This window comes from Python bivittatus, unplaced genomic scaffold (genome assembly GCF_059951505.1).
Source record: "Python bivittatus isolate LINGU-HERP-01145 unplaced genomic scaffold, Pbiv_v1 ctg000220_np1212, whole genome shotgun sequence".
Taxonomy (NCBI): domain Eukaryota; kingdom Metazoa; phylum Chordata; class Lepidosauria; order Squamata; family Pythonidae; genus Python; species Python bivittatus.
Genome location: NW_028277048.1, coordinates 7,576,870 through 7,602,438, shown reverse-complemented (window position 1 = coordinate 7,602,438; position 25,569 = coordinate 7,576,870). Strand labels below are relative to the sequence as shown.

Here is a 25,569-nt window from a genome sequence, read left to right as displayed (position 1 = left end):
GTGCTATCAGTAACAGGGAAAAGATGGCAATGTTCCTGGAGATTTCACTAGACTGATCATTTAATTAAAAAACTTACAATCTCTGATTGGGACCAGCTCAAGTATTGGCTAAGTAAGGGGGAAATTAGGTCTGCACACCAGGTATGGTATAAAGGGCAATTCAATAAAACATGCACAACTGTCTCAACCTCCACCATTGAGTACATGGGCAGGTATTCCTAATAAGGGATCTGCTACATTTCCCCTCCAACAGTAGGACACCACACCTTGCCAACGTGAACTCCCTTTTATGAGGAGCAGGGAGAGTATGATCAAAATGTTGAGGGACCAAGGTCTCTAGAGTGGTGGTAGAAAGCTTTTGACTTGTTGCTTTGTACATCTAAATCAAGCACTCTCTGCTTAACTTCAGCCACGGCTTTTTCTGGACCAAGATGAGTAGGGTGTGGGTTGAGATCCCACAGTATGACATATCATAGCCTGTATGCTCCTTCCAGCGCATTTGAGAATGCAGCTGGGTTTGACTGGCCTTATATAACGTACCTGCTAGAGATTCCCCACAAACATTCCTGGGTACTCCCTGATTCTTCCCTCCACCCCCACCAGTCATCCCCTTTTGGCATTCTCTCTTTTTTCTCTGATCTCTCTACCAACATCCCTTCTTCCTTAGGGGAAATAAGCATTAGCTTATTTTATTTTATTTTATTTTATTTTATTTATTTGTTGCATTCCTTTCCCTATGGTTTGCCAGTAAACACTGTAGGAGGAGCATTATGTTAGTCTACGGTAGCCAAAAATCAGGAGTTTGGTAGCACCTTTTCTGATTAACAAATTTTATTAAAAAACATAAGCTTTTGTGAGCTACAGCTGACTTCATCAGATGTGAAATGGCTAAACTGATGTAGCATTTAAATGGGGTGAGGCTTCCCTTCCCTTCCCTCCCCCCCCACCCCATTTCAATTTAAACTCTACAACTCCATTCCTCTGATGCAGTGAGATGTAGCTTTTGGAAGTTGATTTTTTTTTTTTTAAACAAAATCTGTTAGTTGGAAAAGATGCTACCAGAGTCCTTCTGATATACGTTTCTCCAGGAAGTTTCTAAATAGACCCACATATGAAACAGAAAAAAGAAAAAATGGCATTGTAACTCTACAAGGTTAAAAAATGGAGAGAGACAACAGAGATATCTCGCCAGCCAGCCAGGAGAACATGGATAAGAAAAGAGACAGGACCTTTGATACATGCATGCACACGCACACACATACATATACTGTATATTTGGGTGCCTCAGGAACTGTGGAACCCAGTCCTGTGCCCTAGAGTGGCAACTCCAAAAACACTCTGGGTGCCTTCCAATTTTAAAGGAATACATAATATAAAAGAAAAACATGAACACCTAGACAAAACGACACAAATAACAACCAAAGAATGCTAGGGGCTCCACATACACTCTAACCCCAGGTCTGGGAAGAGAGCCAGGTCATCAGAAACCTATGAACATTTAAGGGTGGGAGCCATACATATTTCCGGGATTCTGCTGTTCCAGAGGGCAGGCACCGCAACAGAGAAGGCACACTTCCTAGGACAACATTTAACTGAAGGAACTGGAATACATCCACTTTGCCCAATCATACCAGATAAGCAGAAACTATTGGACACAGCCATTCCCTCAAATAACCAGGCCCTGTGCCATGAAGGACTTTATAGGTGATGAGCAGCACCTTGAATTGCACCTAGAAGCCAGCTGGTAACCAGTGCAACTCATGAAGCAGTGATGACACACAGGTGCAATGAGAGACACCCATTACTACCTGCACCACTGCATTTTGGACCAGCTGTAGCTTCTGGATGGTCTTCAAGGAAACCCATGTAGAGCGCATGGCAGTAGTCCAATTGTGAGGTGGACAGGCATGAGGGACCATCTGAAGGGTCTTCTGGTCAAGGAAAAGGTGCAACTGGAACACCAAGTGGACCTGTGCAAAGGCCCTCCTGGCCACAGGAGCCACCTGCTTTTCCAGCAGTAGCTGCAACTCCAGGAGGACCCCAAGTTGCACAGTAGTCCTGAATGGGAAGTACAACCCCAACCAAGTCCAAAAATGAAAACAACCCAGACCTAGGGGACCAAAACCACCACAGCCACTCAGTCTTGTCAGGGTTGAGTCTGTTCCTCCCTATCCAGACCTGAACAGCCCCCAGGGCCAGTACAGTGGCAGCTTCAACTGCACAATCCAAGTTGAGATGCACAATTGGGTATCATCAGCATAGTGATGATACTGGACTCTAAACTGACATGACCTCACCAATGGTTTCACATAGATGTTAAACAGGAGGGCTAAGAGGGTTGAGCCTTGAGGCACCCCATAGGTGAGGGGCTGCAGGTATGACCTCCCCACCGACAATCACCAATTGGAAGTGACCACTGAGGAAGGAGGTAAACAACTGCAGCACAGTGCCCCCCACTCCCAACCCCCACAACCAGTCCAGAAGGATACCAAGTTTGACGGTACTGAAAGCTGCTAAGAGATCAGCATTCCCAGCATCCTTGAGTACAGCCCCCTCAGATTCCTGCCATATCTACCTCTGCCCGTCTCAATTTCATTCATAGCACATGCCCTCTCCTCTCCCCAGTTCCCTCCCACCCTAGTTCCCCAGCCCCTCTGTCCCAGGTCCATCCACTCATACCTCCCCACACCTACCAACTCTCCTCACCCCACCCAAAACAAACAAACCAAACATTAACAACCCCCCCCCCCACTACCAATGCAGCCAGCCTGGTTCCTCCCAAGCTTCTTGGTCCCCCACCAGCTGCTCTGCTCCTGGAGCTCTGCAGCTTCAAGGCATCTGATCCTCCAAGGGAGCTTCTACACTCCCACCATATAGTATAGCCCCGTTGTATTGTGATTACAGAAGTTCTCTTTCCTTGAATAGATTTACTTTATTTAATTGTTCATGCAATATTAATTTATCAGCATAATACTTTTAGACTTCATATCAATATAGTCTATAAACAGGAGTAACTTCTGCAAAGGTGAGAGGGAAGTGCAGAATCATTTTAAACCCTTCTTTCTTTCTGGCAAGCTACCCTTCATCTAATATAATCACATGTTATTCTGCATTTCACACATTTTCGTTCATCTTTATTGTTTTCAAGGTAAGTTAGACCAATGTATTGTTTCAGATTTCTCTCCTTCAGTGAAATACAAAATGGCCCTAGTATGAGATACAAGCTAGTTTTGAGAGTTTTCATCAGTCGCCAGTAAAATACTTCAGAAATGTTTTTCATAGTCCCCCACCTGAAATGTTTCGATGTCACCCTTTCTTCCTAATCAGATATGTTTTGTGTTAATGAGTTGTGAATTCAGACAATTCTGCAAGGGAAGAAAAAGGCTACTGGCATTTTAGAGACTTTCTAGTCACTAAAGGAATTGGGACGAAGTAATACAGCACAGAAGAGTATGCAAGCTTTTGAGTTTCCCAGAACTCTTTATCAGGTGAAGTGATATAAGAAGAAAGAGGTGGAGAAGAAGGATCTGCTTAGCAAGTATACAAATTCTCCTTCATTAGCCATCTTATGATCCCCTCACGGCCTAACTTTCTGGGACCTATTTGTCAAGTGAAAAAGTGCAATTGTTCAGTGGACTGGAAAATAAACTTTCATCTCCCCAAAGAACAATCACACGCCAAACTTCATAATATATACGTTAAAGTTGCTCCTACAGTTTGCATTTCAATCAAGCATTTTTACCTGGATTTCCTTTTCTTTCCAGTAGGCCTCTCTAGGACAAAACGTACATGGATATTATTTAAGGAGGCTCTTCTAAAACCCAAGAAAATAAAGTAGTCTACAGGTGTTGCTGATCTTTGGCATGGTATTTTCCACTGGGAGTTTAAATGCATCTTTAAAAAATACTTTTCCCCAATAAGAATAAACGTCTGCTAAAATTCCAGTCTTGACCCCCTTCTGCCTCTGGTGACATCATCATCACTCCACTTCCATGAGAGAGAGGTGAAAAAAATGGGGGAGAAGTACTGTCATTATTGTGATCAGTGATCAGATGTTTAGAAGATTTATCAGTCATTAGTTCTGATCCTGTCTAGGAGTGAGTTATAAGTATACAGTAGTCTGTATATATAAGCCCTGGAATACGTTCCTGCCTCCCAATTCCTATTTCTCACACATCTCAGTCAGCAGCTTTTTTGGAACCTTAAAACAAACAAACAAAAAAAAATTGTGCTTCTTTCTAACTTTGAGATTTTGGTCAGAATTCCTAGAACTGACATGATAGTGTCACAGCATCAATATATAGTCAATCAGGTCCTGATATCATAAAGCCAATTCAGAGTGAGGAAGCAAGATGATCGCATGTTGTTTTATTCCTGCATACAAACGAACCGTAATAAGGCAACTGTTTCAACCCAGCCCTAATTAAAACTACCATAAATGATTGGTAGCATATACTGCAAGCGTGCAATATATGTTCAAGGGTGTGCAATCCATGAAAAGGATCAAAAAGGCCTCAAATAGCAGAGCCCAGTTTGAATCTTGTTAGTTTCATTATGAATATATTCACTCAGCACTCACCAGTAAAGTGGTAAATTTGGAGCTGCGTAAGCTCATACTGACCATGAATATACACAGACAGACATCAACAGCTTTATAGCAACAGCTTTATATTAGGAATGTAGTTCTATGCATACTTACCTCAGGCCAAACTCAACTGAAATCAGTGGTGCTCACTTCCCATTGAATAGGTTCAACTGATAACACATTTTGACTTTTTTTAAAAAAAAGTTCTCCAGCTAGTTGAGATAAACCTTTAGCTTTTTAGTTAGATGTGTAAATAACTTGCAAAGGAGCCAGTTTGAAGTAGAAACCCCACCCAAGAAAAGATGCATCTAACCAGCACTTATTTTGTTTATTCTCTTGGCTTCCTATATGGATATCTGGCACAAAGAATAAGAAATTCTGAAATCCTTGTTATCAACTCATTTACTTGCCAGAGCAAAGAGGGACCAACACTTACTTTGCAAATGACATCACTGCTGCTGATCTGAAAAAAACAACCATAGAGCTGTGCCTCCTGACCTTTCCTCTCTCACCTTGCAGACTTGATCAGGGGCCGCTGCTTATCCAGAACTGTTTTGATGGCCAGCAAGAGTGGGCTGGTTGGTGCTAATTATGTTTGTAAACTTTAATATTTTTTTAAAGCTCCAAGTGACATTTAAATTAGCTAATGGCTGCCCGTGGCTGAGCCCCTCAAGTTGGATTTGATCCAACTAACTCATAACTTTGGCATCAACACTGACACAGAGCAGCAGGCTACATTAGAATTGGCCCCTCTCTTTTCAGTTCAAGGTTGCCTGCTCATCTGCAAGGTCAAATCCTGAAAAAAAATCTGCAAATCTGCAGAAATGGCTTATATAAGCAGCATTAACTGAGTGACGACTATGATGTCCCCATGGCACCTCCCTGTCCCCAACTCCCTTGTGCAATTGGTATTCAAAGATTTTTTTTTTCATGAAAATGGCAATAAACAGATAAACATACATACAGTATTTGCTTGCTTTTTAAAAAGGTGGACAGCCTGTATCGAGCATAAGGGAAGGGAAGGACTGATGGCGGCTGGGCCAGCATTGAGTTAACTAGTACGTACATCTGTCATTGCAGCTGCGACGCCAGGAGGATGCTGGGCTCATCCCACAGATGAAGGACATGCTGTGAGCTCTCTTTTTATATTATGTTTGTCTTCACCCTAGTTCCCTGTGAAGTGGATGTCCCTGTGGACACAGGGGAGGGAATTCAGTTCAACTCCTCTTACCATGGCAAAGCCCACATCGGCCTTCTTGAGCGCGGGTCCATCGTTCGTTCCATCCCCAGTGACAGCGACTACCTGGCGCTGGTCCCCAATAGTGCTGTCAATGATGCCTTGAAGGTCAAGAATGTGAGTTAGCTAGTAGCGAGTGGGCTACGATCCAAATACATCCCAGAGCTGTTTGCATCTTTATGTGGACATGCTTTCAGAGAAATTCTGGGCTGCATATCTGGAGTTTGATTACAGGAAATAAATCCAAATCCCAGGAATTCTGATTCCCACCACCCCATTTTGACTGAGGATGAGGAGATTGGTGGCATCTTACCTTTCACAAGGGTGTGCTTATCGGTAGGTGATGATCGAGCCAGAACTCGCAGCTTTGGCCAGATTTTATCAAGACGTTCTTGTTCTATCTATAAGCATAGAGAAGTAGTATATGTAGTATAAGAGCACAGAGGAAACTGCCCTGGGTCATTTCTGCACGATCAATTTATAGCATCTTCTGGAGCTATCCAGCCATCATTGGCCAGAATAATGCAATCGGGCTTTATATCACAATGGCTGGGTGATACTCTGGAGGTGCTGTAAGTCCTTAGTGTGGCAATTACTGAGTCTGGCCATTAATCATTTCTAGCTTACTGACTAGGCTAGCTAAGGGTGAATCAAACTGAAGTCCAAAATATCTGGAGAGCATCGGTTGCCTACTTCTCTAGTTTTTGCAATAGATCTTTTCCCTCCCCCCACCCCCCCAATCCCCTCTGGAGGGAGCGAACCTAGGATTTTCTGCTTTGTGCTATGGCCTTTCTCCAAACAGGTCTGAGATTTATACAGGTCCCCTCAAGTTTGACACTCATCATCATCTCTCGGTGATTGCAATATCAAAGGCTTGGGCCAAATGAGTGACATCCTCTCTCATCCTCAGCTGAATGTGACAGGGAGTATCACAAGTAGCTTGGCAATCCATAAAATGGAATAGAGTTTTACCCCTGATATGCCAGCTTTCTGTTTGTGGGAAAATTTTTAAAAAAGGTGAAGAATGTTCAGAATGTTCCTAATGACTGGAGTTCATGAAAAACTGAGATTTGTTCAACTTGAAGGTCTCTTGCTTAGGAGGATCCTCTTCCTGATCCCCAAAAGAACTGCCATCTGGGCAAGCCCTGGGAGAAGGAAAGCTACTATTTCATTACTCATCTCCTTGACTTTGGATTCCAGGAGTAGCACCTTCCCCAAAGCTTAAAAGCCCTTCTTCAATACCTCTCCCTTCTCGTTGCGGATCCTTCGGTTGAATTCCTTTCCCTCCAGGCACAAGAAGTCCTCCCCTGGCTGGATGATACCACATTTGGCAGCAATGGCCCGGGCTGTGTTGATGTTGTCTCCTGTCACCATACGAACAGTGATGCCGGCACGCTGGCACTTGCGGATGGCCTCTGGCACCTGGAAAGGGGACACGTGGTATATCTAATTAAAGGCATTGATTGTTACAGCATAACCTGATTCTTGAATCTTCCACCCCAGTACTGAATCTGCTATCCGAACTAGGAATCGCAGCTTTACATTTCCAAAACAGAATCACGCTGGATTCATATCCAAAGTCACCAGTTAATCACTATTTCACCCCCAAAGAATCTAGCAAAGTTGGGGAAAGTAGAGGCCAGGAAAGAAATTGAATCATAACCCCCAATCTTTTTCTTTGAAGTAAAAGTGGCCGACTTCAGTATATTTTTGTTTCGCCCATCCAAGCTGCTGAGATATATCTACAAATATACCCTGATACTGTATCACATTCACAATGCTCAGCTAAAATAGATGGCTAATGTCAGGAGGACACAATCCTGTGTAGGAGACATGTTATTCATCTTAGAAGCCCTTCTCCTAGAGCCAGATGTGTTGAAGATGATTGTCATCATACTGAGTATGAAAGCAATCCATATATATTGAGAGGAAACTATTCATTGACTTCCTGGGTAGTTAATCATGTTCCCCATCCATAATGCAATGCTGCATCTTATTTTCTCAGATAATGAAAATACTTACTTGCACAGGATAATAATTAAAATCTATGTCTTAGTTCTTCATTCTCTGCACTAACCAATGAAAATATGTACCACAGGAGTCCAAATACTTTGTCATGCAAAGTGTGCCTTTTTAAAAGTTGAAGCAGTTATGGTGATTTTACTAGTCCTGGAAAAAGGGGAAGAGCTGTTATTTAGCACAGAAATCCCAATGGATCTGGCCATTGGAAATCTCCTTTAGCAACTTCTCCAGCTTCTTTCTGGCCTCTAAAAATGTATTAGGTTTTGACAAACATGTCTTCGTAGCCTAAGGATTAGAAACATCATTTTCCCTTTTTGATTTTTCTTAAAATCAAAAAGAAGCTATTGTTAGGAAACTTAATTTTGGGCTCTGTTCTACACACCTCTGACCTTATCTGTACTTCTACAGCAGTGTTTCTCAACCTTGGGAACTTTAAGATGTGTAGACTTCAACTCCCAGAATTCCCCAGCCAGCATGAATCCTGGGAGTTGAAGTCCACACATCTTAAAGTTCCCAAGGTTGAGAAACACTGTTCTACAGAACTCAAGCAGCTCTGCATGTTTGACAAAATTCTCTTTGGATCCAAATCCAACACTTTACGGGCTAGGCCATCATTTTGTTCTTATTCACCAACAGAACTCAGACCCCTTCCCTTCCCTTCCCTTTCAACTTTGATGAGCCACTGGGAAGAAATGGGAGATTGAAAGCTAAAGTTGAATTCCCCTGACTCAGAAAAACACTAGGGTGGGACCGAGAATCCAAAGGTAGGTTTGTTCACAGAAAAGCCACCTCTATCCAGCCATTACCTCTGGCCGCACAGGATCCTCAATCCCCACCACAGCGATGCAGGTCAAGTCTATCACAATATCATTCTCATTCTCCCAGTCAGGCTCCTTCCCTGCTGGAAAATCCCGGTAGGCTATGCAGATCGTTCGCAGCCCATCACATGCCATGGGCTCAATCACTTTCTTCACCATTTCGTCTCGGTCCCTGGGCCGGAAGGCCCGTAGCTCTCCGTTGCTATTGAGAATGTTTGTGCACCTGAAAAAGGGATGAACACACACACACACACACACACACACACACACCAACAGCAGGTTATACAGAATCCCTTCTGCTTAGCTTCAGTTCTGCATACCGTACAAGATATGCAGTGACTCATTTACCCAGGCTGTTTATTACCTGAGTCTAAAAGACAGTAACTTTTCAAAATGGGCTAGTTTTGATAAAGAAAAAAAGAAAGTTGTGCCTTTGAGTCATTATTGACTCCTGGTGATTGCCTGGCTAAGTCCCTGCAGTTTTCTTGGCAAGATTTCAGAAGTGCTTGCCCTTGCCTCCTTCCTAGGGCTGGGAGAGAGTGACTGGCCCGAGGTCCCCCAGCTGGCTTTGTGCCTAAGGCGGGACTAGAGCTCTCCCAGTTTCCCTTCCCTGTTCCTAGCCTGATGCCTTAACCACTATACCAAACTGATAAAGAAACCTCTGCACAATACTGTAATGGTAGCTAAAGGGGGCTAAATGGGAAATGAAATCTGACGTGCCAGAATTCTGCTAATTCCGACTTCTGAGCCACGTCAGGGCTTTTCTAGTGACTATCACCCTGAAAGTTTTAATTAACTCAACACTGCCAGTGTTAATTGCATACTGCTCTGTTGCTTTATTGTTTTAATGAAATGCTGCTTTAATTTATTATTATTATTAGCTGCACTTGTAACAGTTGAAGAGAGGGATGAAACTTATTTACAACTGTTCCTGTTTCTCCTTGCTCCCAGCCTTTAGGGATTTTTGCTGTCCTTCACATTTGGCCATTTTAGTCATTGCTGATGTCCCCATTACAAATGTATCCTCAAGTGAAGTACATCGGTAGCCTTAGGCAAGCTCTTGGTCTTAGCTCATCATCACGTTACCCATATTTATTTGAACTTCTTTAGCCTGCTTCTGAATTTAAAATAAATTCTTTGTCTGGATCCCAATATCATGGGGATAATAATGTTGACTTTTCACAGGGGGTGTTGCAGGAATTCCTGGGATAATGTATGGGAATGTTTCAAGATTCTTCAACACTGGAAACTAAGTGCAGTTAGAATGACCACCCTGGTGCAAGCTTCAGAGTAAGAGATAGTCCTGCCCAGTCTAAGATAGTAGCCTTTATCTGTATGAAGGTCCCTTTCATCATTTACAATGCAGAGCAGACTCACTTTTTGAGGACAATTTCGGAAGCGCCTTTGCTGAAGAGGCGATAGCCACCATCAGGCATACAAGTGACGGTGCTCATGGATTTGCGGACAGAATTGAAGGTGTAAACCTTGTAGAGCTTCTCCTCTGGGATGTGTTCACGGACAGGCTGGTAGTCACGTCGCAGATCAATGACAAAGCCCAGCAGTGCACATTCTGTCTTATTGCCCACCTGGCGTGGCAGACCCCCTTCTTTTTCTGGAGGCTAAAGAAAAGAGAGGGTCAGAAAGGAGAGACACCCAATTCAGTTCTTCCTCCTTCATCATTTATGCATCAAAAAGTGTGTGCATGAGGGTAGGGATGGATCGGTGATTAAATTACTGGGTCCCAGAATTCAGACTTGTAATAGGCGTTGAACCTAAGGCCTAGAAAAATTGATTTAATAATTGTTTAAATTATTAAAGCTTCCTGCGTAGAAGGAAGTCTAGATCTCTCTAAAAGTTTTCAGTGTTCTTGCCAGTTAAATTGGCAATTTGGTAGCACACCAAGGTAAGTATTTAAAGTGTGATTCTGGGGAGTTATACCTTCTTAAGGGATTTAAAAAAAGTCTCAGACCCTAGAGATTGGGACTCAGATGTTGCTGGTCTACAGTTCTGGCAGCTCTTGCCAACAGAATGAGTTATGAGGGATGATGAAAGTCTTCGTTCAGCAACATCTGGAGAATCAGAGATTTGTCACTCTGTCTAGTCACTTTTCTCCAAATTGAGCTGGCTTCTTCCACTGGAGTTTGGTTGGATCAGAAGGAAGTTGGGCAACAATCTGCAGGTGCAAGACTGGGAAGAGTTTGGCATCTCTCATCATTATGCCTTCAAAAAGGAAACCTTTTCCATGTGTGCCCCAGGACTGGGAAAGGCTTTCATTCAGCTGCCACCCCAAGTAGTATATTTAACTCTGGTGTTAATGGTCATATGTTCTCCTCTTTAAATAGTAATGCTGGGGAACCTTCCTGCAGATGTTGCTGAATGGGGCCCTGCTCCAGTGGCCCTCGCATCTGATCTGATCTTCAACTGGAACTCATGAGGGCCTCCAAAGGAAATAAAAACAATGACTGAGTTTATTTGTCTAGGCTAAAATGGGGTTTGATGTTGTGGTTCAGCCATTATCTTCTCCTACTTTCTGAACCAAACTGTCATGTTAAAAGGTACTATGGTTTCTTTGTTGGGTTATAGCATTCTAAGTTGGGTTTTGTTATCCTGGGTTCAGGGTTTAACATTTCATTCATTCATTCATTCATTCATTCATTCATTCATTCATTCATTCATTCATTCATTCATTTTATATAGTCACCCACTCAACATGTGACTCAGGATGGGCATACATAGTTAAAAGCAACAAATAACAATCACCTCCACCACCAATAAAATATATATTAAAACCTATTGTGCTGGAGGCATTTTGAACAACCAGGAACAATTAAAATGGACTCACAAAACCTTCTGACCCAGTGCCTGGAGGAAAAGCCAAGTCCAGAGTCTTTTGGCAGGTTTGGGACCATGTGTATCTTGGGGAAAATGCTATTCCATAGGGTAGGTGTGGTGACAGAGAAGGCACATCTCTTGAATGCCTTGAGATGCCACTGCCTGAGTGATGGGATGACAACCCTGTTAAATCTTACTGGAATAGTAATCCAATACAGGCAGTTCAGCTAATAATCAGGCCCTGTGCCATGAAAGGCTTTATAAGTAACAACCAGACCTGAAAGTCCAATGGTAATGTTATGTTATATGGGCAGTCCCCAACCTTTATTGCCAGTGGATCCAACAGGTACTCTGCCTCCCCTATGACATACTTAACTCAAAGTACCTAAACATCAGAGGGCCTTTACTCTGGCACGATGCCATGCCCTCCTCTCAGCTATCCTTGAAGGCCGATACAGGAAGACCGCTTGCCCAGAAAGACAATGCCCCTGTGACTCTGGACACATGGAAACAACAGAGCATATGCTTCTCCAGTGCCTGTATTACAGAGACATTCATACTAGGCTCATCTCACCATTATTCCATAAATACCCAGGGTGCACAGGACAATTCAACACCTCCCTGCTGCTTTCAGATACCAACCCTGCTACAACATATAATGTTGCCAGGTTCTGGGCAGCAGCGATTAAAATTTGTCAGATGATGACCTGTGCCATAAACTAGTCTTAATGAGCATCTAGTTCGTCATACTAGAGTGCTCTCTAATTTGATATCGTCTGCCATATGCTAACCTTTATGCTCCCCTACACCCATCTAATGCTCCTACCTCTCCTTTTAGATTCCTTTTAGATATACACTTTCTATTTTATATCTTTTAGCTTTTTATTATTATGCTTTTTAATTGACTATACCCCACCCTCCATATGTTGGTCTTTGACCATAATAAAGATTTGATTGTTATTTTATATGGGCATAGCAAGTGCTCCTGTAACTACTTGCATGGCTGTATTTGGATCAGTGGTGAGGAGTCTTCAAGGGCAGCCCCACGTAGTCCCCACTTGGACTAGACAAGAGGTGTCCAAGGCATGAGTGACTGTAAATAGGACTTCCCAATGGAGAAATGGAGGCAACTGGCACACAAGATGGAATTGTGCAAAGGCTGCCACCTGCTCTACGAGCAGGAGCTGAGAGTCTAGGAGGACCTCCAAGTTGTACACCAACTCTGTCTGGGGGAGTGCCACACTACCCAGAAGTAACGATGGAAAATCTTCAGATCCATTTTGTGTGAATTCAGCTATATATTCCTAAATGGCCAGTCGGACTTTCTCCCTGTTCTCCATGCACAGGTAGACATATGCAGGAAACCTCCCCGCTCCTGTTAATTCCATCTCCCTGGGCTTCTGCCTGTTTTCCTGTTTGCAGTTCAAAATATTAGCCAGAGATCAGTTTTCTCCAGCTGGATGTTTCCCCAGAATTTTTAGAGCACAGCCTCCTAGCATTCCAGGAGCTTCCCTTTTAGCTCTTCTTCATGTTCTGCATTTTTTTATTTACTGCTAATTACTCCCAACTCAAACGTCACTTCAAGTGAAACTACAGAGGTAGCCTTACACCAGCTGTTGGTTCTTAGTCTTAGCCCCTCCCCATATCACCCTGATTTTTTTTAACATCTTTATACCATTTTTCAATTTAAAATAAATCCTAGATAATGGTATGATGGAGATAATAACACTGACTTATTTCACAGGGAGCTATGTTTCCCAAGACTGCAGCCAGCATGGGTAATGGTGGTGGGAGCTACAGTTCAACAGCATCCTGAGGACCACAGATTCCCTAGTACTGCACTTCTGGCCCAATCTAGCCTTAGGAAGGTGTATCTCCACAGGGGACTACTACTCACTAGTATCTTGGTGGTATAGGCACTGTTGATGGCAATGGCATGCACCAGCAGATCCAGTGTCTTGGATGTCAGGCTACTGGGATCAGGGGTCTCCTTGTAGTGAGTGTCACCCATGTAGGACTGCACAACTGTCATGCGATTGGTGGTAAGGGTCCCTGTCTTGTCAGAGCAGATGGCCGTGGCATTGCCCATTGTCTCACAGGCATCCAGGTGCCGGACCAAGTTGTTGTCTTTCATCATTTTCTGTAGTCAGGACAGGAGATTCAAATGTTTAGCTCTATACATATTTCTCTCCGTAGGACAGAGTGAGCAAATGGCGGCCCACCAACCCACCCACTTGCATCCCCACAGCGTTCCCAGAATAGGCGAGGGCAAGTTTTGAGTCCTTGTTTTTTGAGAATTGGGAGATTTAAAGGACAGAATTCCAGATGCCTAATGTACCCACAGCACCCCTTAAAAACCTTGACCCTCTCCAAATGCCAAAACATACATTTATATTTTTGTGCAGCCACATCACACTATGGGCTCATATTCAGTTTGTAATCATCTCTTCTTCTAAGATCTTGTTCACAACCCATTCTGTATCTGTGGAACTGATTATTATTGTTTCCTAACTGAACAATTTTGCATTTGCTCTGTTACTCTTCATTCTGTTATTTTCATATCCCACCCACCCTTAAAGTAGCTTGTTAATCTGCACCATGGATACTTCTTCAAAAGTTTGCATTCCTATAATTTATTAAGGAAGTTACTGATTTTAAAAAATGAATTAAGAGGTAGTCTGGTGAACATTGTTCTTGACAAATGCATACTGATTTCTAATGATAACTGTATAATTTTCAAGGGGATGGATGATGATCTGCCTTATGATGTATTCTTCAATCTTCCCAGACATTCCTGTTAGGCTAACTTGCACCAGAGCTTCAAAATTAGAAGGCCATCAGAGAGCATTTATGGGAGTAGACAGCACCAGAGCTTAGCCAAGAGTCCAGCCAGGTATTTTAGAGAAAACCAGTGAAGACACTGGGGGCATGATGCTCACCTTGACAGAGTAGGCTAAAGAGATAGTGACAGCCAATGGCAAGCCTTCAGGCACAGCCACCACCAGGACAGTGACCCCAATAATGAAGAACTTGACAAAGTATTGCACGTAAACCGGAGTGCACTCAGCTAGCCACGTCTTCCCGTCAATAACAAATGTTTGAATGACGAAATACAGGACGAGGATGATGACTGTGATAGCTGACATCACCAGTCCTAACAGGAGTGGAGGAAGAAAAAAGAGACAGTCAGATGCAACAGCGAGACCTGAATCTGTGAAACCACACACCCTGCAAATAAGATTGCGTCTTGAGAACATTCTGTATTAAAAGCCAGAATGTGAGAAGAAAAGTCCCCAAAGGGCTTCTTGGCACAATGCTCAGTCAATTCCACAAATTTCCACTCCTAAAATGAGAGCTGATGGGAGCTGTTGCTGTATAAACAACCTTCTTCAATCTGATGGCCTCCAGATTATATCTCTTTCATCCTCCAGCAATGTAAGTGTCTAGAATGGGAATGATAGGGGTTGAAGTAATCCAAAACATCTGTAAGACAATACACTGGGGGAGGTCTAGGAAACAAAAATGGGTGGGTGGAGAAAAGAGGAGCAATTTCACCTCCTTTGTACTATATTTGTTATCTGAACATAAGGGAGCACTGGAGATTGGTGATGTTGTAATAATGTGTCTTTGTCCATCTAATAGAGATGGGAAATTCAGCTTCTCAGCAGCATCTGTCCAACATCTCAGCAAGGTTTATTCCACCAAAGGACCAGCTTTTAGGGAGAGTGTTTTTTTCTCCATGCCATAGGGAACAGACCCCTTCAAGAATGGGCAGTTTTTAAAACTGCAAGTAATGGGAATTTGGGTGCAAGGCCTTTGGGCACCAAAAGTTCCAGTTTTGTGGGCAGAAAACTGATCTACCAAACACTGGGTATTTATGGTCTCCATCTTCCTGAGTGCAAGAAGTTGGCTTTAATAAGAATGAAGGCATGCCTGAGTCTTCATGTATGCTTATGGGGATCTCCAAAGGCAGAGAGAAGGACGAAGAAGGCTTCCCATGACCCTGAGGGTAGTTTCAGTGCTGGGGTAGTTCTTTATCCCTCTAAAACTGTTAAAATTGGATTAGAATACTGACAAAGAGTAACAATGGATAAATAATTAATACGGAATAAAAGAACAGACAAGCTCTTGCTTAATTCATACATATTGCATAACAGGCCCTTTCTTGGCCAAGAATATTATTCATTCATTTATTAGCAATGGTGCAACCAAGCTTACTCCCGACCCCAAAGGGAAATGTTCCCAGTTGTTACAATGCAGCCCCCGTACCTGCTTTCCCAATTTGAACAGCCAATTTGGTGAGCTTCCCCTGCAAGACAGATTTCTCTTTTTTGGGCACACTGGCCTTCTTCTTCTCCCGTTCTTCCATCTCACCACCCTCGGCACTTTTCAGGGGTTGCATCTCCATGGCAACTGCCCCATCCTGTTTTTTGGCTGCAAAGAGATAGGAGCAAATATGGAGTTGCCCAGAATTGCTGGATCTTTATTATAATTCTGTTGCTGTGGTTGCCCTTCTGTGTGTGTGTGTGTGTGTGCTGTTTACTTTTCTTGATCCAGTTGTTTATAAACAGCATCCTGGTATGCTACAAAAAAAATAAGACAGACATTTCCTAGCCAACTTATTGATCTCCATGAAAAACTTGTTAATAAGCTGTAGCTGAGTTCACATTTTGTACTAAATCACTATGATGTTTAGTTGGGTTAGCAAGATGTGTGAAGCCAGACATTGTGGTTTATAAACAACGGTTCATGGTTTAGAGTGAAATGTGAATCCAACCAATTGTAGCTTGGTCAACAAGGTACATTTTTAAAAAATTGTGACCTAGCATGAGGTGTGAACTCAGTCTGCTACGAAAGGCATAAAAGCAAGGCCATAAAAAGTTAGGGTTCTTTTTGCAATATTGCAACTGGTGCCATAATCAAAATGGGTGTATTGGATAAAGCAGAATTTGCCCAATGTTAGGGCAGATCTGGTTTTTCAAAATAATTTTTTACTGCAAGTTGTCTGATTCATTCCTGGAATTATACAAGGTGTGTGTCCAGGCAACATCATAGATCATTATAATACTCCTGTGTTTTTCTCACCTGTATTTTTGTTCTTAATGTAACAACCTGTTTAAAGGAAATGGTATGGCTGTAAAATGTATTTTGATTCCTAGTACTAAAAGCCACCTAGATTTATACATTACACTAAGTCATGACTTTGGTTGTGGCTTAGCATCACCTGTGAACTAGGCCATTATGGCTTACTTAACAATCAGCAATTAAAACATTGCCCTTCTTCTCAGCTATCTCACCCCTCAGATCCATGCACACACCAGTTATCTAAACAAAAGTACAATCATTCCCAGGTACTTCCAATATATAGAACAGATCTGCATAAGCAATTGAGCTTGTTTTAACAGCAAAGACTTTTCCCAGTTGAACTCTAGAAATGTAAGTTCCAGAGACAGAGATTTTCAACAAACATTAGGACCCCTTATAGAAAAACCACTTAGCTGCCATGGATGAACAAAACTTATTTTCACGATAAGTCCAGAAAGTTTGCATCTCAGGTGAGACATACTGTTCTGAGACTCATTCAATGCATATTGAACCTACAGAAACACAACATATCCATTCAGGAGGACACTCATTCCTTTTAAAGCTAAATAACCAATACTTTATGATACTTCAACAAGAGTTTTGTTAGCACTATCTTTTGCACAAGATGCTCATTTTTCTGAACAATCATATTACATTTTATTCTTTCTTGGAAAGAAGCTCATACGCCAGACCTACTGCCAAGCTTCCAGAAAATTCAAAGTTCAATTCAAAGTCCAGCAATACAGCCATCTGGTAAAGACCTGTAGCGTCTTAGTACCTTATATCCTCATTTTTTCTTTTCTTTTTTGGGAAGATAATATTGCAGTGGATGTTGATTAATCAAAGCAGTTCTGACAAATCATTGTCTGGTAGATGGAACCATGCTTCTTTTGGTTTAGAACTGAAGAAAAAATAGAACCTGACACACATTTGCATGCCTCTAATATTAACTACTGTAGGTCCTAGTTGATCAGGCAAATACTCCTAATTGGTTGTAAGCTGGCAGAAAAACAGAGGGTTAGGTGAGGTGATTGTCTCAAGCTTAACTGTGTATGTTAGGTTAAGGTGAGGATGTGATCATCCAGATGTTGAAATCCAGCCCTTATCAGCTATAGTGAGCATGGCCAGTGGTTGGAAAGGATGTGATGCGCTGAGGTCTTATCTACTAATCTAACCTATGTCTAGTACATTATCCAGCATTGATTTCCACTTGAAAAACCCAAGAACTGCCATGTTTCTTTTTTTACTTCTGTTCTCTGCCTAACCAGAAACCCTGTGTTTTATTTAAATCTGAAGATTAAATAGGATTAGTCATTCAAATATCACTTGCCACTGTATCCTAGAATCCTAGGGTTAAACGTATAAATAATTCAAACATCTGAGGCTAAATATATATTATGACCCTAAACATCTAGCATAGTTTTGCTCTCTGGTCCATGCTTCCATCCATGCCTTTGCTTTGTGGAAGATTGGACCTTTGGGAGAAAAAGCTTCTTCACTAGTCTGCCATATTTTGGTTGGTCCTAATACTGAATGATTGACATATTCCTGGAAGAGCTAAGAGTTATGCTAAAGACAAGTCAAAATGACAAAAATTTGTTCCTACAGTCACCGGGAGTTGAACTGAACCTGATAGCACTTAATTAACTAATGGTTTTAGGGGTTCTCTGAGTTTCATTTTTCATGTGCAGACGTTTATAACCCATCTAGCTAACATCTTCAGTGCTATGATCTTGGAGAAGTGGGGCTTGTTGTGGAATATTTAGTTGCTTAACAGGCCATGAAACATCTGCAAATGAAAAAGCTCTGCATATCTTGGCCTCAGGTCATCAGGCCTAGACTTATTGCTGTTGTTGCTGTTGTTAAAAAATACCATTTTAGAATGCATTGGAAATTATGGTATAACTAAAAAATCTCCAACTAAACTATTAAGATCTGGAGAACTTTAGTTCTTTCCAATATATCTGGCTCCTCCAACTAAATGCAGGCACTCGAGAGATATGTTGGGGAAACATTTACCTTTGTTTTGATTATTCTCCACTGCCCCATCCTGCTGCTTCCCTACAACAGAAGAAGGGAACGACAAACACAGGACGCTTGAGAACAGACAACACAGCACCAGCACAGCATGCACGCACGCACACACTATGGAGAGCGTGGATCATGATAAAGCTCCTCCCGCTATGCCCTGTAGGATGTAGTCAGTCTTCTCCAATCTGATGTCCACCAATTATATTGGCTTGCAGCTCCCATCATCGTAAACCAACATGGTCCACGGCTGGTTGGAGATGGCAGGAGTTGTAGTCCCACACATCTGCAGAACACATGGTTGAGGACCACTGATACAGGTGCAGGTAAAGATAGCTGGAACTAGGAGAAATGGGCCTGATTTAGTGGCTTTCGTCTACTGCTAAGTTGGATTGAATTGTACGCATTGAAAAGAGAGGGGATAGTTTTAGGTTCCTGTAAAAAAGAAAAGGGGTGGAATCTTGCCCCATTTCAAGGATAAGATGTTCAAACAGGCTAGGTAAAAACAGAGTAGGAGATCTGCAGAACTGGGAGAAATGTAAATATAGCAATGAACGTAGAGACTTCTATTAGCGTTTAAAGTGGAATGAACTAAAAAGAAGCACCTTTTCTATCAAAGAACTTTCTCCTTGAAGAAATTAAGCTCTTCAGGGTGGCCCCAGCAGGACTTTTAAAAAGCTGATAGAAATCCTCTTCATAAATCACAACTGACTGCGTGATGATTTTGGTTGATGCTGGTATTGACAAGATTCTTATGGAGGCTTTAGGCAAAACATCTTACTGGCTCCATCTCTCTGCCTTGCTCCCTCACTCTCCTGTATGACCTCTTCTTGCCTAGAATAAGAGAAGGACTGTGCTCCTCATCCTTAACACACTTATTGGCTTCCTGCTGTAAGGTGACCAGATGTTCTACTTTCTGGAAGATAGTTTCTATTGGAATGGGTTCTACACTGGAAAAGCTGTCCAGCCTGATTTTATTTTAACAATATAGACTATGAAGAAGAGTGAACAGGTTTCTTGGAACTGTCCATCAACTGTCAGAACCTGAGATGTATTGTACATTTATTTCCCTTTCATCCAGAAGAAATGAAGCTTTTTCTCTTTTTTAGTGATATATAAACAGCACCTGTAATTTACTGTATCCCTCTGGTGATGGTTAGGATGAAGACTCATGGAGGACTGTAAAAACAAGCTGTAGAATGAGCAGGCAAGTGGGGACAACTACTAAGAGGAACAGCAGGAGCTGGGCTGAATCCCAAATGCAACATTATTATTATTGTTATTGTTATTTAAATGTATTGGCTACTCAACTCTAGTGGACTGCATCTCAGTGTTATAGCCATAACTGAAATATGCAATACCTGATGAATGTATCTCTTTCTATATAGAGGAGCCATCATTTAAGAATATGCAAGATTCAATGGAAATACTTAGAATGGCCTATAGATCTCCACCAGGGAGGGAGCCTTTTGCTTATAGTTATGTTTTTAGGAGACAACAAGGAGTGTTTCTTGCAGGTCCTGCTTATCAGCTCCCCAGAATAATCTGTCTGGCCATGGTGGGGAAACAGAATGCTAGACTAGATGGGCATTTGACCTGAACCAGAAAGACTCTTCTTCTCATTATGTTCTTATGGATGCTCATAACTGGCCTGCATGGATGATTATGCATTCTTTAGATACTCAGAGATATGGCCTTGGACGTATATCCCCTACACTCGCAGTGCTGGAAACCTTTGTTTTGGCCTTGAGAAGAAATCAGTGAAAGAAGGGACCATAGCACAGATGAAGTTGACACGTGTAGAAAGGGAAGGCATAGCAAGGTCCAAAAATGGTGGGAATCAGGGAAGACAGAGAAGCAACATTAGTAAGACACTTGGAGTGGCACCATTGTGAATGGCGGGCCTCGCCAAGGAAAGTTGTGTGTGGGGTACCAGTGGCTTTGTGCCAGAATACCTTCCTGTCTCAGCAATACAGGCAACTCCAAGTATAAAAGGAAATGTAATTCGTCAGTCCATTCTCCCAACAAATGGTACAAGTGCTGAAGCTCTCTGTTCTGGTTCCAATCAGAATGAGGTGAGAGACTACAAGGTAGCCTAGGAAAGCCTTCTGAATTTATTACAGAAACAAAATAAACAAACGAGAAAAAAAAAGAGCCCACGAAAAAGGCAATCAAATTACAGAGCTCAGGAAACAGGAATCTGAGAAGACAAAGTAATAACTATGCAGATCCAGTGTTAACCATCCATTAAATGATGGCATTGATCAAGAAATCAGGGATGCTATGGAACTTGTTTGGTGTAGATGGTGACTGTAAAAAGTCCATTGATATGAAATCTTTTCTGGATCTCTGTAATTAGGACATGTGAGTACTGAATAATGAATGAAAGACGCCTTGCTGCAGTGAACTGATGAAAAGTGAAGCTGGAATGGGGTAATATTGACCACTAGTGAGAATGAGTTCAGTAAATCCCAATGGAAATAAGCCACACACATTTTAAAAATGTGAATATCAGCAGTATAGTGCAATATTTTCAATTAAAATGCTCAGTACAATTTCCTGTTACATTAAACATGCTTTACCAGCGTCCGAAAAAGTCCACATTGTAGTCATCTGGCCACTGCACAGAGATAATGTCACTCTTAGAAGGTCCAGACACCACTTACCTTACTTCAGCATGATGAATGCTGAGCCAGTCTTTATTTTGTTTCTACCCCAGCTCCATTTTATCTTCAGATTAGGTGTATATTTTTTAAAAAGTGCCATTGCAATAGGATGGGGTAGGAAGGTATATTGGCAAATTGATGGATACTAGCCAATATATCGTCTCCAGAGGCCCCAGTGTTCTCCCTTCAAGCTGAATCAATGTAAAATACCGAAAAGCTACTTTTTCTCCAGAGCTCTCTCACAGAAGAAGAAAAAAAATTCACACCCATATGTTTCTTTGCAGATTGTGGAGGTGCTATCAACTATCTCCATTATTTTTTATATCTGTTTTCATTCAAAAGTTAGATCTGGAAGACAAGGGTGGGGGTGGAGAACTTGTTCATTCATCTGTTAATTTGTTTTTGTCTATTGGGATATGCACGGTGCATAAAAATGTGGAGGGAAGTGGGAGGTAATGGGAAATGAAAGGAGACAAGACTATTAGTAAGGACACTTGTGGGCTTCTGAGTGAGGACCTATGGCAGGCTAGACGTCCTTGCGAGCACCTCCATGAGCGAGGACAGCACCGTGATGAAGATCGGCAGCCACTTGGCGAATTCTGGCTGATGAAATTCTCTTCGGAGAAGGAGAGATTGGGAGATTGCCCACTTGTGCTCTGGATAGCTGGTCCTCATGAGGAGACCATAGGAACTGAGTTTCTTGGGGTTGATTGTGAGTTGAACAGCTTGGGAGACGAGGGAATATCAATGCACTCAAAACCCTTGTATAGCCTTTACAGACATATGACCTGCAAAAGCTTCACTTTCTTAAACACTTTTGGATACAATTTAAAGCTTAAGAGAGATCTTCTGAACAGCAGGAAAGAATAAAGACACTCGGTAAGTCGCCTTCTTTTTGGAATTAAGAAAAAAAAATATTATCTTAAAAGATTTTAATTTAAAAGTAAAAAGCTTAACAAGATTTTGATTTAAGAACATTTCAAATGGTTAAAAGGGACAGTAATTTTAGAAAACAGACAAATATAATTTTTTTCTGACCAAGGTGCCTTTAAACATAGTAAAATTAATCAGACAAGCTGACCAGACCTCTGTGGGAATGATGATTGTTTTTTATTAAGGAAAGTAGATAATTGGTGGATTTGACAAAATAAGAAGATAAGGGTAATGTGAGCCAAACTGTGTGACTGTAGCTATGGAGAGCAAATTGAGACTAAAGTGTTAAAGACAGAAAAGCAAAACAAGAAAAAAAAAGTTTGCCTTTTACTTTCATCCTAGTAATTGACATACTTTCACTTTATCATAATGGCAACCACAAGAAAAGCAACAAAATAGGAGAAGGAAGGAGATGTTCATTAGAACAACTTACAGATAAGGCATCATGCCAGATTTATTGCAGAAAATGTTTGAGGAATTTGGCAAGAAGATGACTGCAACAGTTGCCAATAGTTTGGGTGCTTTTAGAAAGGAAATGGAAGAAGGATTTGCAAGGATAAAAAAGGATATGAAAGAAGAAGTTAAGAAGATTGAAGGATCTGTAGGACAATTGACTAGAGATGTAAAACAAATTAATGACAAAGTGGAAGTTTTGGAAAGTAAGACAGAAGTTATAAATAGAGAGATGGAGAAAGATTTGGGCAACTTGGCATTACTGGAACTGAGAGAAAAATAATTTTGTTTTAGAGCACTTTCAGAAGATCGTGGGGAAGATAACAGAGAAAAGATTGCTAAATCTTTGTGTAATTTTTTGGACTGGGATGAAGATGACACAGAGACAGAGACTGATAAGGCAACTGACTTCTTTGATTAGAGAAAGATAATTACTTGACATTCATCAATGACTGGAAATCCCTTATGGACTTTTTGCTTTATGACTTATGGTTTTGATGATTAAGAAAGAATAGGTTATAGAAAGAAGGGAATTATGATCAAATTTCAGAGAGAGAGGTTTGATTAGAATTGTATGTATAACTGCCGAGAAGACTGGAAGCCACTTCTTTATGTGTGTGTGTGTGTGTGTGTGTGTGTGTATACCCATGTTTTCTGTTCTGTTCTGTTCTGTTCTGTTCTTTTATTTTCTTTTTCTTTTTCTTTTTTCTATCTTCTTTTCTCTTTGTTTTTTTCTTTTTTCTTTTTCACATTTATTTCACTATATTTTTTCTTTCTTTGAATGTATTTCTTATTATCTATGTAAAATCTTTTAATAAAAACTATTAAAAAAAATAAGGACACAAACTTAGACTGTTGGGCCAGAACCAATTGGTTAGGCTAATTGCTGATTTCTACTCGGTTTTCTCTGATGTTGAGTTGTTAATAGATAATTTGTAGGCTATAGTGAATGGTCACAGACAATGACTGAATTGATGGCCACCTTTGGCCAACAACTGCTTAAAACTCTACGGTCATCTTGGTGGATGACCTTTACTAGAAGCTGGGTGGGGGAATGCAATCCTGCTAATTCTCCTGGATTTCTTAGCAACTTTTGCTACCATCAACCATAATATCCTTCTGGTTTGCCTGACAGAACTGAGTTTGAAGGACATTGTTTTACAGTGCCTGTGGTCCTTCTTGCCCAGAAAGTGGTCCTGGGAGATAACTGTTTGACTGAGACGTGGGTCTCATCTTTTCCCCCTTATTGTTCAACAACTACATGAAAATAGGAGTCAGTTTTCTGCTCTGCCAGGTACATGATATCTTAGTTTTGACATCAGAGCCCTCCAAAATAAACAACCAATAAGTAAGTCTTTAGTCCACGTATACTTACAAGCAACTGTATTTTATATTAGTGAAATAATGGATAATCACTGTGGCACTAAACACTCATCATTGCTGATATTAATGATGGAAGATATTGCATCATTTTGGATATAAAGGAAGTCACTTAGCACTTGAGTTAATGCATTATGCCAATTATTAATGCATTATGACAGTGGGCCAATTTGCCATTGTATTTAAATTGACTGTGATGGACACCCAAAGGCCATGGCATCACAGAGTAAGCCAATTAGTGCCATTTTGAACCTAGGCCAGCTACCACCTTTCAGTTTGTTATGAATGTTTGTTTATTACATGAACATCCCTCCTTTCTTTTAAAGTGTACATAGGATTCACAGATGATTTTACATCCAGATCGTGGCTAGAGTTATGTCTGCTAACTATAAATAACTAATTACAGCAAACTCACTATAATATGCATCTTCAGACAATGACCTGGACACAGGGCATGTTAGGAAGATATACAGGTAGGAAAATGATAAAAGATGATGTCAATTCATTTTGGAGAGAGATGGTTAGATAAGTATTGTGAGTTTTACTGGGTGAAGAAGATTGCTTGACAGTGGTTGGCTAACTTAGATGGCTTTTGATTGAGACATTGGCAGTGCTTCAGCCAGCAGAACGTTCAGATTGACATAAATGGATTCTTGTCAAAAAATGAAAGTGTGGTAGAAACCATCAGGGACTGTGAACAAATTAAGATGCTATTTATTTAATACCCCTTTGCTATGATGGATTCAGTGGTACTGTCCCCTTAGCTCAATTGTTCTTTGATCAAGAATTAATTGTAGTCGATTTTTAAGGTCTAGCACTAAATCAATACAGGTTTGGACATAATTAACAAGCTAACACAGAAATAAGCTGCTTATTATTCAGAAGGAATAAAAAGAGGAATTTAGGCAAAGTGGAACACTTTTCTCCTGCACCGCTTTTTTCATTGAACATTAGCTCTTTTTTTAGACTGGCTGGGAAAGGCGCTGCAGTGGTTTTCCCACCTTCTTAGAGAGTTAACATAGTTAATGAGTCTTGCTATATGGAAGATGCAACAATAAAGAGGCAAATGCCAAAGACTTTGAGCTGTGTCCAGTTCCTTGCTGAGGCAGATTCCAAAAATGATGAGCCATAATTCAGTATGCTGAGTCAAATTTCAGCAGTATTGAACCAAAAGTATTGACTCAAATATTATTATGCAGTAGTGCCCTTTCAATGTTCTCCCAGCTGTGTGGGAGTCACTTTTCTGTGCACTGCTGGGAGAACATTTTAAATCAGCTGATCACATGGGTGAATAGCTTGCATGAGCAATGCCTGTGATTGGTTGGGCTGGGTTCTTTATGTGTTCCCCCAACTCCATAGGGAGAAGAAGAGAACCAAGCAGTGGGTAGAACCAGTGAAGGACAGCCAAGGGACTTATGGGGGCAAGTAAAGAGGAGAAAGTCTTGTGAAGCCAAGAAAAGAAGGAATGGGGAGAGCAGAAAAGATGAGTGGATTCCTATCACCAAATGAGAGATGTCTGGGATCCAGTTA

At 41.4% G+C, this 25,569-nt stretch overlaps 1 protein-coding gene across 17 annotated transcripts in view; it reads right to left on the bottom strand.

The window, feature by feature from the left end:
• ATP2B3 (ATPase plasma membrane Ca2+ transporting 3) overlaps positions 1 to 25,569 on the bottom strand; it is a 76,775-nt gene that overhangs the window by 30,772 nt on the left and 20,434 nt on the right. For 6 of the 17 annotated variants that reach the window (XM_088137754.1, XM_025165489.2, XM_088137757.1 and 3 more), the window contains 10 exons: positions 23,340 to 23,360; positions 18,599 to 18,634; positions 15,764 to 15,928; positions 14,434 to 14,648; positions 13,392 to 13,634; positions 10,040 to 10,281; positions 8,651 to 8,885; positions 7,065 to 7,244; positions 6,136 to 6,223; positions 5,817 to 5,923 (listed from right to left, as the gene is read on the bottom strand). In XM_088137754.1, coding sequence (XP_087993880.1) covers positions 5,817 to 5,923; positions 6,136 to 6,223; positions 7,065 to 7,244; positions 8,651 to 8,885; positions 10,040 to 10,281; positions 13,392 to 13,634; positions 14,434 to 14,648; positions 15,764 to 15,928; positions 18,599 to 18,634; positions 23,340 to 23,360 — 1,532 coding nt within the window. Of the gene's footprint in view, positions 1 to 5,816; positions 5,924 to 6,135; positions 6,224 to 7,064; positions 7,245 to 8,650; positions 8,886 to 10,039; positions 10,282 to 13,391; positions 13,635 to 14,433; positions 14,649 to 15,763; positions 15,929 to 18,598; positions 18,641 to 20,218; positions 20,237 to 23,339; positions 23,361 to 25,569 lie in introns of all 17 variants that reach the window. The other 11 variants (XM_025165471.2, XM_025165483.2, XM_088137756.1 and 8 more) reach the window with 5 other exon arrangements.